This window comes from Silurus meridionalis, chromosome 4 (genome assembly GCF_014805685.1).
Source record: "Silurus meridionalis isolate SWU-2019-XX chromosome 4, ASM1480568v1, whole genome shotgun sequence".
Taxonomy (NCBI): Eukaryota; Metazoa; Chordata; class Actinopteri; order Siluriformes; family Siluridae; genus Silurus; species Silurus meridionalis.
In genome coordinates, this window is record NC_060887.1 from 5,234,778 (window position 1) to 5,249,160 (window position 14,383).

The window sequence follows — 14,383 nt, forward strand, 5'->3', positions numbered from 1 at the left end:
CGTATTAGTAATGGCAGTTCTGAATAAAAACCATGTGAGTTAACACGACTCAACCGTTCTGCTGCATATTATTCTTCTGACAGCATACACAACAAGTACGGTTGCGGGGATCCTAGCCCAGGAACACGGTGACAGATATCGCCCTGTTGTGTATCTTTCTAAATCTTTAGACAACATAGCACAAGGGTTGCCCTCGTGCTTGCGTGCAGTGGCTGCTGCGGCTCTGATGGTCCGGGATGCTGAGAAAACGGTGCTGTCACATCCTTTGATACTGTACACCTCACATCAGGTAACAGCTATTTTACACAACATATGACAGCACAACGTAGATCTGGGTTTGGGACCACACTTTTGGCAATGGAAAACGTAACTATTAAGCCTTCTTCTCAGCCGCATTCAGCTGTGTAGCTCTGCGTGATCTGCTAGACGATATTGACTTAGATGGTTTTGACGACACACATGATTGCCTTGAACACATTGAAAAGAGACCTCTAGTAGGCCCGATCTTTTAGATATGGCCCTGGAAGAGGGGGATTGTCTATATGTAGATGGTTCATGTTCAAAACCTTCTGATGGTGTGTATTTATGTGGATAAGCGGTTGTAAGATTACCTGATGTAATAGTTGAAGCTAAATCATTTCCATACACATCTGCACAAGCTGCAGAGTTGGTCGCATTTACAAGAGCATGTCAGTTGTCTGAAGGTGACTATATACACTGATTGTGCATGATTTTGCCGAAACATGGAAGCAAAGAGACTTTAAAACAGCTGATGGAAAGCCCATAGCACATTTTAATCTCATAGGTGACCTTTTAAATGCTGTTCAACTCCCTGCCAAAGTGGCCATAGTGAAGGTTAAAGGACATGCCGTAGGTGATTCAGAGGAAATTCAGGGAAATACGTTAGCGGATAAAGTAGCTAAGGAAGCAGCAAAACAACCAGTAGATTTGGACACAGTACATACAAATCCTGAGATCTCGATGATGTCACATATCTCCAATATACCAGACATTGACCTAAAAATACTTCAAAGTCAGCCTACTGAGGAGGACATCAAGTATTGGGCTTCCAAACAATGTAAATCAGATTCTGCTGGTATCATTAGAGATGTAGATGGCAAAATTGCTCTTCCCAAACTAGCCTTAATAGTGTTGGTGAAGCATTATCATGGAATGTCACACATTAGCATAGCAAAAGTCATACAGGCTATAAATGCATTATACTGTATTGCTGATGTAGCTAAAACAACCAAGCTAGTGTTGGATTCATGTTTGACTTGTGCCAAAACTAACGACATCGACCTGTACAACATACTGCGCTTACTTTTCCTGAAGCCCTTTCCAACACCTACAGATAGATTTTACACATATGCCAGCTGTAGGAAATTTGAGATATCTGTTGGTTATAGTTGACAGATTCAGTAAGTGGCCAGAAGCATTTGCATGTGCGACAGAGAATGCTAAAACGGTTGTCAAAATATTAACAAAAGAGATCATTTCTAGGTTCGGTATTCCTAGTATGATTGAAAGTGATAACGCACACCTTTTGCTTGAAGGTAACACAACTTTTGGCTAAAAGCTTAGCAATTGATTGGCATTTTAATATTCCCTATCACCCACAGTCAGCTGGAGTGGTAGAGAGAACAAACAGAACCATTAAGGAACGTATTACTAAAGCCTGCATTGAAACAGGCCGAAATTGGACTGTTGTTCTCCCGGCAGTGCTCACAGAAATGAGAATGACCCCATCTTCAACTACCAAACTGTCACCTTTTGAAATTCTAATGGGCCGGCCTTTCCCGACCCCATGGGTCAGGGGACGCACTGGCATTTCTTCCTTAGGTAACTTGGAAGTGATGGTGGACGACTACGTTTCTGCCCTGGTTGAGAAATTAAATTCTATCAGTGCTGATGTCTCACTAACTCTTCCTCTGCCCACAGATAAGCCAACACACCCTTTTGTGCCTAATCAGCAGGTCCTGATAAGAAGTCTGAAGCCTACCAAGGTCGGTGAGCCGAAGTATCTGGGTCCAGCGACTGTTCTAGCTGTAACCAGAACTGGAGTTCTGACTGATCATCAGCCACAGTGGATACATGCAAGCAGGATCAAAACAGCACCCACTTAATCTGTGCACTAATTGGTCTGTTGGCCTAAGAAGCCTGCCTAAGTGAGTATTCAGGGCTGAAACAGTTGAGAGCCCACGGAAACATCCTTTCTTTATAGTAGAAAGGGGGCCACCTCCGGGGTGAAGATCTGACTCGCTTAACTGTTTTGTTTAGCTTACCCTGATACCTGCTCTAGGTCTAAATTCTAAACAATATGTGCATAGTTGTAACTAGACTCCGAATTTTCCTTATTCTCTTTGAACACATTATTCAGAGAAGAGATTGTACCTGTATACCTTATAATACTGCTAATAGACATACTGAGCAAGCACTGAGAAATAAATGTCTCATGATGTCTTGGAGAACGTGAAACATCTGCTGAACAAAGTTTTTTGAGAAGATTAAGAGTTTGTTTACAGTGTTGAACACTATTTTGTTTTAGGAATGATTCTTTTATTGATTGTTGGAATTATACTTTGTATGTTGCCATGTTTGATGATGATGGTAAGACAGGCCATAAAGGCCTCGATTGGAGTGGTGATGATGAAGGATTATATGCATGTAGGAAAGAATGAAATGGAATCTCTATGTTTTTGTTTGTCTTTATCTTTTCATTTGCAGTTTGTGTCACCGATTCTGTTCCCAGGATGACCATCCTATGTTTTGGTGTGTGATGCTAAATCATAAATGATTTAAAGTGGCCATTGTTAGTGTTAGGATGGTTTTCACACTGTTTCACACACATTCCTTTGTCTGCTCAGTGTCTATAGAATATTTACGATGTTAGTCTTTAAGGTAAACAGGGAGTCCTTATCTGGACTCACACATCGCCAGCTAGTATATCCTCTTGTCTAAACAGGAAACAACTAGGTCAGGTTTCTTTTCTTTGTATGTGTATATAAACGTTCTGCCGCCTGCAATAAACTGAAGAGGAAGCATTTGCTGTGTGCGGTGTGATTCTTCCCTGATCAGAAAGGCACTACGGGCATCGCAGATCATATGGAAAACCTCTCCACGAATTAAGTTTCGTTTGGGCATGATAAAAATCTAACAAAGTCTCTTAAACATTTCAGGTGGTATACAGGGCAGTACAGCCGGAAGTGTAAGTCATATAACCTATAGCTAGTGCTGCCCAATTAATAATATTTTATCCCGATCACTGTTTTTGCCTCTGTTTAATTAAAGGAATAATTCACCTGGAGATTAAAAAATATCTTATCAATTACTCTCTATATCTTATAAATTATCCTCAAGGCATCCTATACGGTGGCTGAAAGATCTCAACACGCTGCAACTTAAGAAAACACATGCAAATAAAAAAAAAAAAAAACCTTATAAGTTTGACAACACATGTGCTGCAAACCCCCACAACACAACCAAACACAGAAACACGCTGCAAATCCTCACAACACAAAACACAGAAACACGCTGCAAATCCTCACAACACAACCAAACACAGAAACACGCTGCAAATCCTCACAACACAAAACACAGAAACACTCTGCAAATCCTCACAACACAACCCAACACAGAAACACGCTGCAAATCCTCACAACACAAAACACAGAAACACGCTGCAAATCCTCACAACACAACCAAACACAGAAACACGCTGCAAATCCTCACGACAAAACCAAACACAGAAACACGCTGCAAATCCTCACGACAAAACCAAACACAGAAACACGCTGCAAATCCTCACGACAAAACCAAACACAGAAACACGCAAATCCTCACACAACCAAACACAGAAACACGCAAATCCTCACTACACAACCAAACACAGAAACACGCTGCAAATCCTCACGACACAACCAAACACAGAAACACGCTGCAAATCCTCACAACACAACCAAACACAGAAACACGCTGCAAATCCTCACTACACAACCAAACACAGAAACACGCTGCAAATCCTCACTACACAACCAAACACAGAAACACGCTGCAAATCCTCACGACACAACCAAACACAGAAACACGCAAATCCTCACGACAACCAAACACAGAAACACGCTGCAAATCCTCACGACACAACCAACACAGAAACACTCTGCAAATCCTCACAACACAACCAAATAGCACAGATCACAAAATAAATGTTTCAAGGGGACCACAACAAGTGACAACCCGTCTGGAACTGCTTATTGTTCGATGTCTATTCGTCAGTGGTGTTGATGTGTCGATGACCTGAAAGGTGAGTTGTTTGTTTATTTTATCATTGTTTGTTTATGATTCCTTGGCCTTTTGAATATTATTATCCTAAATAATCTGATGAAATACACAATTAACTGTAAAACGTTATTATGTTAACTGGCAAAAGCCAAGGAATCATGATCAGGATGTTAAAATAAACAAAAAACTCACTTTTCAGATCATCAACACCACCACTGATCAATAGACACTGAACAAGCAGTCCCGGGTCGTCACTTGTTGGGGTCCCCATGAAACATTTATTTTGTGATCTGTGCTGTTTGCAGTGTAAATGAATTGGTTGTGTTGTGAGGATTTGCAGGACATTCTGTATTTAGTTGCGTTGTGAGGATTTGCAGCACGTGTTGTTTAGCTGATGATGTTTTCTTGAGTTGCTGGTGTTTTCTATTTGCATATGTTTTCTTCAGTTGCAGTGCGTTGAACTTTCTGGTCCACCGTGATCGGAGGTGTGACTTACGTCTTTCAGCTGATCAGAATCATTGTTCAATCACTGGCTTTTGGCAAAAGCCAAATATTCGTTAAGAGTCAAGTTCAGACGCAAGGTTGATATTTTTATTGTTACATTCATAAGTTTTGGATTCCATGACTGGTCCCCCGGCATAAGTTATTACTGTGTGAGGCAGAGGTGGGAACAATTCACTGATGAGATTCTAGGATACGTCTTAATTATATTGATGCATGTTTTTTTTTTATGCTGTCATGAATAGTAGTATTTTAAAATGTACTAAATTGCCTTTTCTGTCTTCTCTTTACTGTTTTGTAGGTGTGCAGCCGAGGAATCTGCATAGACCTTATCTAGCGTGTGTTATAATTAAACTAATTAATACAACAGAATTAACCTAATAATCAATGTAGGACTTATTAGATACAATAGAAGTAGTTTGATAAAACCTATTTATCCTAGATGTTAATCAAACTTATGTAACCTATTTACACCAAGTATAAGTAGAATAGTAATAATAAGGCAGTTATGTGTGAGAATAGAATAGAGTCTGACTGATGTTATGAGTGTGTTGAATAGACAAAGAACAAAAGACAGCATTGAGTTTAAGCATGTTTATTGGGATAGAAAAGCTTGTGGGCTTCTGCGACTGCAGAAGACATAAGGGAGTATTTTGGCTCAGAGTCAGGCGAAGGCAAAGTAGCAAGGTAATCGGGCAAATGGGAAGGAGAGGTAGGAGAATAATCAGTGGGAGACCAGCGTGAGGGATAAGGAGAAAACTGTGGTCTTGTTGCAGAAAAGCAGATGCCATCATCAAGGTCGTCATCATAAGTTTGGGTCTGTTGGTTGAAGGCAGCAGAGAGGTCAGGTGAGGTCTGGGTGCCCATATCACGCGTAAAGGTGCTCTGCACAATGCGAGGAGGCAGACAGGGATTCTCTGGAACAGTTGGCCTAGAGATGTTCAAGAAATCGAGCAATCTCAGTAGCAAGTGAGAAGAGCTGGAATTGGCGATATTGTTTGCGAAGACCACTCTTAGGAGATGTTCCAGGGCGTCTGCGTGATGGAGCTGAGCAAAAGAGGCTAACAGAGATATCGATGTTAAACAGGGTAAAATCACAGTGACAAAAACACAAGCTGCGAGGTGCATGCAAGAATAACACACATTCAAGAGAAGATTCTACACACTATGTAACAATCAGTTCAGAATGCACAAATAAAGTATAACCTGGGCACGTGTATAATCAAATTAGAGTAATATAGTCAAGCACATGTAAACAGACAATCTAATACACTGATATAGCTAAATTCAATAATAGTAGAATAGCAAACAGCATTATAAAAAAAATAAAAGCAGAACACTTACCCATTGCAGATGCAGGAACACTGAAGCAATGTATGGTTGGGTTTAGAGAGATTAAAAGCTTTATACACACATTTCTTTTAATAAAACCAGATAAAGGCCAAAACTAAGGGAAATGGGCGAGAGCAGGAACTTCAAATATGGGACCATATGGGAAGAGTGAAGACCAAGGCCAAAGATAAGTGGAATTGAAACAAAAGAGGCAAAGTCAGAAAATAAGAATTGTTCAAGATGAAGAAATGAGAAAAAAACAAAAGACACAGGGTGTCTTCAGGGTATAAATACGAGCACAAGCAGACAGCAGGTGTACTTCATCATTTTGGTGTGCTTTATCATTTTTGATGTGCTGATCATTTTGATGTGAAGTACCCACCTTCTATTGAGCTCATTGAAACGTGCATGAAATAAAGAAGTTTTGCTTTTACTCATCCAGGACTGAGGATCCTTCATTGGCGGTTTGTGTCTATTATATTTGATGTTTTTAGGATTGGCTGAACAACATTGGGAATCCTCTGAGCAAAGAATCCACCCTGGATGTGTCGTCTCGGAGACGGGCTCTGAATTCCGACAACGCATACACATTTTTGTGTATAAGTGCAATATAAATAAATGAAATTCAAGTTAAATGGACCTGATTAATATTAATGAAATAAATTAAATGATTCAGAAAGGACGAGTACAGATGAACCAGTGAAGCGACTCTCCTGAACCTCATTGTTTTGAATAGAAGTGATAAACCGAACTCTCTTGAACTGAGTCACTTGAACTGAATCTAAGGAGTCGAAATCATCGAATCGAATCTTTTCGAACAGAATTGACCAAACTGAATGGACTGAATTATTAAAATGAATCTATTAAATAGTTTTTTCTGATGTTTTTCTACTAACTGCAGTTGTCAAAAGTTATACTTGAACTATGATGTTATGAGGCTGCATTGGAACTAAACTTTATAGTATTGTGTGCATCAGATGAACCCATGAAGAACTCATGTATTGTAAACTGATTTAATCTCAGTGTTATTGTGATTTAATATTTAAACTGATGCTGTGAATACTGTTCAATAACTGTTTATTTTATTTTAATTCTTAGTTAAATTGAAATGCCCAACACTTTAATAATAGAAACAAAACACACTATATTTAAGATATTTATTTAATTTAAAGAAAGAAAAAATATTGAGTTACAATAATCACTGATGTGTTTGTACTTTATTATATGTAGGACATGTCCAGCTTGATCTCCTCTTTTCTTTCTCTGGTTTTCTTTCTCTAGTGCTGAAGTCATATTGCTGAACAGCTGTACAGCTTCCTCCAGTCACTCTCGGGTTTCCATCCTCATTTCTCTTCCTCACCTAAGAATCTTTGTTTCCTCAGAGATTTTCTGCGACTCTTTGGGCTTGTAGAGGTTCAGCTTTCTGTTTCTGCTGTTTCTCATAGTCAGAACCCAAAGTGCCCTCAGCTGAGCTACATGTTTCTCCAATTGCTCTTGGTTTCTCAGAATGATCTTTCCCAAGCTCTTAAGTCTTCTTCTGTATCTTACAGTGATTCACAGTATCCTGGAGCTCTTGAATGTAGGAGAGGAACATATTAGAACTCCAAACCATATCTAGTTTAGCCTTCTTTTTTTTCTCATCCCATTTTTTTCTTAAAATTTAATGTCAGCTGAGCAGCATGGTCATCCAGTTGCTCCTGGTGTCTCATCAGATGTTCTCATTCTTTCATCAAATTATCTCTCTCATGCTCTGCACAATTCTTCTCTTCCTCACACTGATTCAGGGAATCTTGAAGGTCTCTGATGGTTTAAAGCTGTAAGATGGTCCTCTCCTGCATGTCTCGTTTGACCATCTTTATTTTCACCTGCCATTTATTTTTTTCAAAATCCAAAGTTGCCTGCAGCTGAGCAACACGTTCCTCCAGTCGCTCTTGGTATCTCATCAAATGATCTTTCTCAAGCTTTGCAGTCTTCCTCTCTTCTTTACAGAGATTCAGAGAATCCTGGACCTTTTTTGATGGTCTGGAGGTGTAAGTTCTTCCTCTCCTTCATGTCTAGTTGGTCCTTCTTGCTTTTCTCCTCCCATTTATATCTCTCTACTTCAAAAGTGGCCTTGATCTGAGCAACACATTCCAGCAGTTGCTTTTGTTTTGTCACACAGCTCTCTCTCATGTTCTACAGATTTCTCCTGTTCCTTGTGGAGTTTCAGGGAAGACTGGAGCTCGGTGATGTTCTGGAGGTGTGTGTCGTTTCTATGAATTATGTTCTGTTCCCGCTGCTTTCGCTCACAAGCCAAAGTAGCCTCCAGAGTTTGCACCTTCTGTACCAGAATGGCTTTCTCTTCTTTCTCTTCTGTTATCTTCTCTATCATCAGATTAAGAAATGCATCCCAATCTGTAACTCCTTTCTGCATGTGTTCCAGCTTCTCCTCCTCTTCCGTAATCTGTTTATTTTTCTTCTGTCTCCTGCTTTAAAAAAACTCTCTAAGTCTCCTACATAGATTTTACACCAATTTTATCCAACCATGAAATAAATCGTGTCAGCGTCCAGCAGCAGGTTCAGCATCTTCATCATGAATTCCACTGATGCTTCATCTGCTTTGGAGCCACTTGAGCTTCACCCACCAACACTACACTGCTGTGGAGCTGACTGCCAGTGTCACACTGTATAAAAGATAAAGGCGTGTATGCAGCTCTATCACTCATCTCTTTATGAGGATAGTAAAAGCTAATGCAGTGAATGAAACAGGATAATAACTGTATATCACTTAGATTATGCCATGACGCCTGCTATGCTTTTACACATAGAGCAACAATATTCCTTTTTCTCTTTCTGTATATTGCATGACTTGTTTAGAGGCATTCATGATTAGTTTGTTTTGGTGACCATTTGCGTCTATTTGCACACTTTTTTTAATGATGAATAAAAAAAGATAAATAATAATAAAAAAAAGTGTTATTGCACGATTTATAAAGAAAAATAAATAAGGAGTAATATTACACAGATGGTACAGAAGTGATATTGCACACGTTGTATTTTATTGCACAATGGGGAGAGTATTTAAGTGTTTATGAGGTAGTCGCCTCGGGGAAGAAGCTTTTCTTGTGCCTCATGTCCTGATGCTCGGTGCTCTGTAACGTTGGACGGACGTCAAAAGTTTATTCAGCATATGGCTTGGATGTGAGGAACCCAGAGTGATATTCTGTGCCCTCTTTTTACTCTGGATGTGTACAGTTCCTGTAGTGTGAGCAGGAAAACACCAATAATCCTTTCAGCCTTTAGAACAGTCATCTATCTATCTATCTATCTATCTATCTATCTATCTATCTATCTATCTATCTATCTATCTATCTATCTATCTATCTATCTGTACACTGTATATATACATTATTTTGGCAAAAGTTTGCGGACACCTGGTCATAAGTACGGTATGTGCTTTTTGAGCATCACATTCCACATTTAGTCCCAATTTGTGCTGATATTTTCCTCCACTCTTCTGGGAAGATGTTCCACAAGAGTGTTAGTAAAGTCAGGTAGAGATGTAGGTGAGGTGAGGAGGTCTGGGGCGCATTCATTCCAAAGGTGTTTAGTAGGGTTGAGATCAGAGCTCTATAGCAGGCCACTCAAGATCTTCCTCTCCAAACCATGTAAACCAGATCTTCATGGAGCTGGCTTTGTGCTCAGGGGCATTACCATGCTGGAACAGATTTGGGTTTTCACAAAAACAAAGTCTTTACAAAATTTTATTATAGCGAATCCAGACACATTCATATCTCTGTGATGTCACAGTGCGCTATCGACCACATGCATAAAAGCCAGAACACCGAGCTTACGGCTATACTACTCTGAGAACGCTCGATCTCATCTGATCTCGGAAGCAGCCAACAAACTTAACACGTCGCGCATCAAACTTCTCAATCACGCAACCAAATCGATCTATTTCATTCACTTCAGAAGAAACGCTTTAGCGGTAAGTTACTTTACAAGTCTTTAGTTTAATTAATTTTGCAGGTTCATCACTAGTCACGCGTTAGTCACGTGCTCACCCAGAACTTCCGGAATGCGCTCTAGCTAGCATGAAAAACATTTAGCTTCAATAAAGTCCCTAAATCCCAACATCATCTAAACATGACATTACTACTTAACGCTCACGAGTACATTTAAAGGCTGTTAGCAGAAGGAGGCTCCACTGAGTAAACGCGTCCCATCAGCTGAGGAAGAACGATCAGACTACAGAGATACTTATTATAAAAAAATTAACAAAAAACTTTATAGAATGATTTGTGATTAAAGCAGTTCTTTTTTTTCTTTTTTTCTTCTTCAGATTCAACAAACTCTCTAGAAGAAAATATTGAAAAGACCTACAGAAATGGAAAAGCGAGCATAAGCCAGCAGGAGCTTCAGGCCATTAAGAGCCTTATGCTACTCAGCAACACTCACAAGTATGTTTTTTGCTCTTTATACTTTATTCCAATCATTGCAGTGATACTATATAATATGTAATATAATAATATATTATATAATGTTTTATCTAAATGTTTCTTTTCCCTTCCACAGAAATGTCAGTGTTAAAAACCAGCTTCTGGCACTTAAAGGTGTGTAAGAAAGTACAAGTTGATTATTACTGCATGATTCAGTTCTATTAAAATAAACATATAATGTGATTAATGTGATCTGAGCACCTTTTCATTTCATTTTGTAAATTATTTTACAAAAGTGAACACCAGACAAAATCTGGAAATCCGAGGCCTGAAATGCAAAATCAGCAGCATGGAGAAAAGCTTTCGCTTAATGGAGGTACTTTCTTTCCATTTTTAAATGCAGACATCATTGAACTTTTAGTGAGAAATGTGACTAAATAAAACTAAATCTGCTTTTTGTTTTGGATCCTCAACAGGAAAAACTTTACAAAGTGGAGAACGAGTTGAACAAAGGTAACAGTAAAATCTCTAATACTAAGTTTCTGTACATTTTGATGTGTTCTGTATTTGCATTTAATATGTAATAAATGAACACAAATAATTAATAATACAATTAAAAATAATAATAATTAATAAAACATAAACAAGCAGGAAGCTGATAAACGTATTTAAATGTGACGTTGTAATCTAATTTTAGTGGATAAACAGTTTAATCTTAGCATGTGCTAAACCTAGTATGTACATTATCACCAAAAGTATTGGAACATTAATGGAAAAAGTGTTGACAAGGCAAATTCTTCACCGCCTTAATGAACCTAAATGTGTAACAGTCATTTTTTAAGATCTAGGAAGAAATATTGTAAGTCTCTCGGGATAAGGGCGTGTGACAAATTATATAAATTTCTTTTATATTCATACAGACCCAAAGCCCACAGCAAAGAGAACTGGATCAGACATGTCACCACCCAGGAAAGCTCAAAAGCCTCGACTTGATGCTGCTTCAGCTGATCCTGTAAACACAACACACACAACACAATCTCTCATCTCCAGTGCATTAGAAACACTACAAAAGTCCTGTTCTGATGTTTTACCTACAGACAGGATTCATGCACTTCTCACAGGAACAAGTGAACTTCCTGTTCTGAGAGATGAAGAGAAACACGTCATTTCTGAGTTTTGTGTAGAAGAGGTCAGTTCTTATCTTTTGTTTTATTTAGTGTGCATGCGATTTAAACACTTTATTCTTTAGCTGTGGATTTGAGTTTCTCATTTTTTAAAGTTGATTCATAATTCACTGGTTCTGATGTTCTTAAACTGAACAGTAGATATGATTTATCATGTAAAAATGTATACATTTTATACAATATCTAATAGTTTTCCTAAACCCAGTCTACAGTCAAGTCTCAACTTCCTTATACAGTGGAACCCGGTTATGTCGATGTCCTAGGGGGTCGCCAAAAAGCATCGAGGTAACCGATGATCGAGATAAACGAAAATCAAAATGGCGGCAATATATTAACGTGCTTGAAATTTCTTTATGTACATGATGTGCGTTAATAAATGAGAATGTGCATGCACGTGTTTTTGAAGGGGTTTTTACACAACAGCGTTGCCGCGATTTGTTTGATGAAGGCATGCTATAAAAATACATACAGTACATGTTTATCTGTCAGGAATCCACCTGCCACGCCCCTTCGGCCCCTTCAGCATGTCAGGTGCTTTCGGCCGCTTTCTCTGAAGCTCCGGCTTGAATCGCACATACGATGCTCATTTATCATCATCACCAGCTCCTATTTAAACTTCCACACTCTCACTGTCTGTTATTGTTGGTATATGTTGGTTCACGACGGTCGTTGTTATCGCTCATGCGTATCCCGGTACGTGCCTTCCCACCGGCACTCTCATAACGGCTGCGCTTTTCTTCCCAAAGCACACCGCGGATTCCGCGAGTTCTTCTGCGGCTGCACCGAGATAATCGACGTTAAATGGCAAATTTTTCTCCCCTTGTGCTCGAGATATTAGGGTTCGGCGACATAAAAAAAGCGACATAACTGATAAAAAATGCTAAGAAAAAGCGAGAATTTGGCGGTTCCACTTCAAAAACGTCGACTTAATAGGGTTGTCGAGGTAACCGAGGGCGAGATAACCGGGTTCCTCTGTATTTGTTTTAAATACATGATTTAAATACGTTTATTCAGTTGGAAGCTTAAAAATTTTCTCCGTCTCATTTAGTCCTTAGCAGAGATGTTTCTGTCTGTGATTTTGGAGAAGATCAAGGTGGAGAGAGGGTTTATGGGACATGATCTCCTGCAGTCTCTCTGTAGGGTTTATGTAGGCGTGTGTCAACAGAGAGGAGACTGTCACAAAGCACATGCTCTCGTCTACAGACTCCTTAAAGAAGGTGAGATTATACTGATATTTCATTACTTATCTACTAAAAATGATCTGGACACTGATACAGAGAAGTAAATTGTGTCTTGTTGTTGGTGATGTACAGTGGATGTAAAACGTTTACACACTCTCATGAAATGGCAGGTTTTTTAAATAGAAAGATAAAAAATACCAACAGTGTAAACGTCAAACTTGTTACATGTTTAATGTGATTTTCCAAAAAACAAATATCCAGAGACAAAAAAAATATTTATTAATTGGTAACTTTTTAAATAATATCACAGCTTGATTGCATAAGTCTGAAAATCCCCCAAAACTACTACTTAGTGGAAGCACAACTTGCCTTTATTATGGCATCAAGTCTTTGTGAATAATCTCTATCAACTTCCCACATCTACACTTTTTTTATCTATTCTACTTTGCAGAAATGTTTCTTTAAATTGTGAGGTGATCTTCTGTGTATGGCTCATTGTAGGTCATTTCATAGGTTTTCAGTTGGGTTGAGGTCTGGGCTCTGGCTGGACCATTCCAGTACTGTGATGATCCTTTTCTGAAGCCGTGCCTTTGCTAATTTGGATATGTGCTTTTGGTCATTGTCATGTTGAAATGTGAAACTCCTCTTTATTTTCAGCTTTTTTACAGAAGACAACATCACAGTCTTCCGGGTTCTCCCCGTCTCTGCTGGATTATCTCTTTCTTCCACAGGAGTGGCTCTCGTTCCTGATCATCCCCTCATCTTATGCTCGTGTCTTATGCTCGTGTTTTTTTGTCTCGCCTCAACCCGCCCTGCACCTGTCCCGTCACGTCAGGAGCCTCAACCTGATCTCAGCTCCTAGGGTGTCTTCAGCAAGGTCAAAGAATCCTCCCTTCCACCACACCAGCCACATGACTGTGCCATCAACCTGTTGCCTGGAACCTCTTCTCCCCATGGACGTTTGTACAATCTGTCTGGACTGCAGGAGGCCATGCACCAGTATATTCAGGAGTCTCTCTCTGCCGGGAGTATTCACCCTTCCTCCTCCCCTGGGGCTGGGTTCTTCTTTGTGGAGAAGAAGGACAAACCCTTCGTCCACGTAAAGACTATCAGGGACGTAACGCCATTACTTTTAAGAATCGCTATCTCCTACCACTCATGGTGAGCAGGAGCTCCTGGCTATCAAGCTGGCCTTAGAGGAGTGGTGTCATTGGCTTGAGGGGGCCAAGGTGCCATTCATGGTTTCATGGCAAACGATGTCCCCTGCCCGGTACTGGCAGGTCTGGCTGTCCCCCTGAGACCTCTCTCTCAAGGCTGTATAAAAGAAACTTGCCCCACGCTTCCACACACACACACACACACACACACACACACACACACACACACACACACACATGTCCCCTGTCCCATTTCTAAAGTGATCAACACTGTTGCGGTCTGCCTCAAACTTCCCAGAGTCCTCTGGATCCACCCATCTTTTCAC

General features: G+C 39.7%; 2 protein-coding genes across 2 annotated transcripts in view; one reads left to right on the plus strand and one right to left on the minus strand.

The window, feature by feature from the left end:
* LOC124384581 (little elongation complex subunit 1-like) overlaps positions 1 to 14,383 on the minus strand; it is a 256,093-nt gene that overhangs the window by 18,688 nt on the left and 223,022 nt on the right. The gene's annotated exons all lie outside the window — the stretch shown is intronic.
* On the plus strand, positions 10,839 to 14,020 carry LOC124384601 (little elongation complex subunit 1-like). The gene is made up of 4 exons (XM_046847590.1): positions 10,839 to 10,911; positions 11,456 to 11,724; positions 12,768 to 12,936; positions 13,558 to 14,020. Exons 1-4 carry the CDS (start codon positions 10,869 to 10,871, stop codon positions 14,001 to 14,003), a joined length of 927 nt encoding a protein of 308 aa, XP_046703546.1. The 5' UTR covers positions 10,839 to 10,868; the 3' UTR covers positions 14,004 to 14,020.

Excerpts from the sequence above, each read along its gene's own strand:
- LOC124384601 (XM_046847590.1), top strand. The coding sequence starts at position 10,869 with ATGCAAAATCAGCAGCATGGAGAAAAGCTTTCGCTTAATGGAG. Across the intron at positions 10,912-11,455 it reads AAAGCTTTCGCTTAATGGAG|ACCCAAAGCCCACAGCAAAG; the intron begins GTACTTTCTTTC and ends ATATTCATACAG. Across the intron at positions 12,937-13,557 it reads CTACAGACTCCTTAAAGAAG|CTTTTTTACAGAAGACAACA; the intron begins GTGAGATTATAC and ends CTTTATTTTCAG.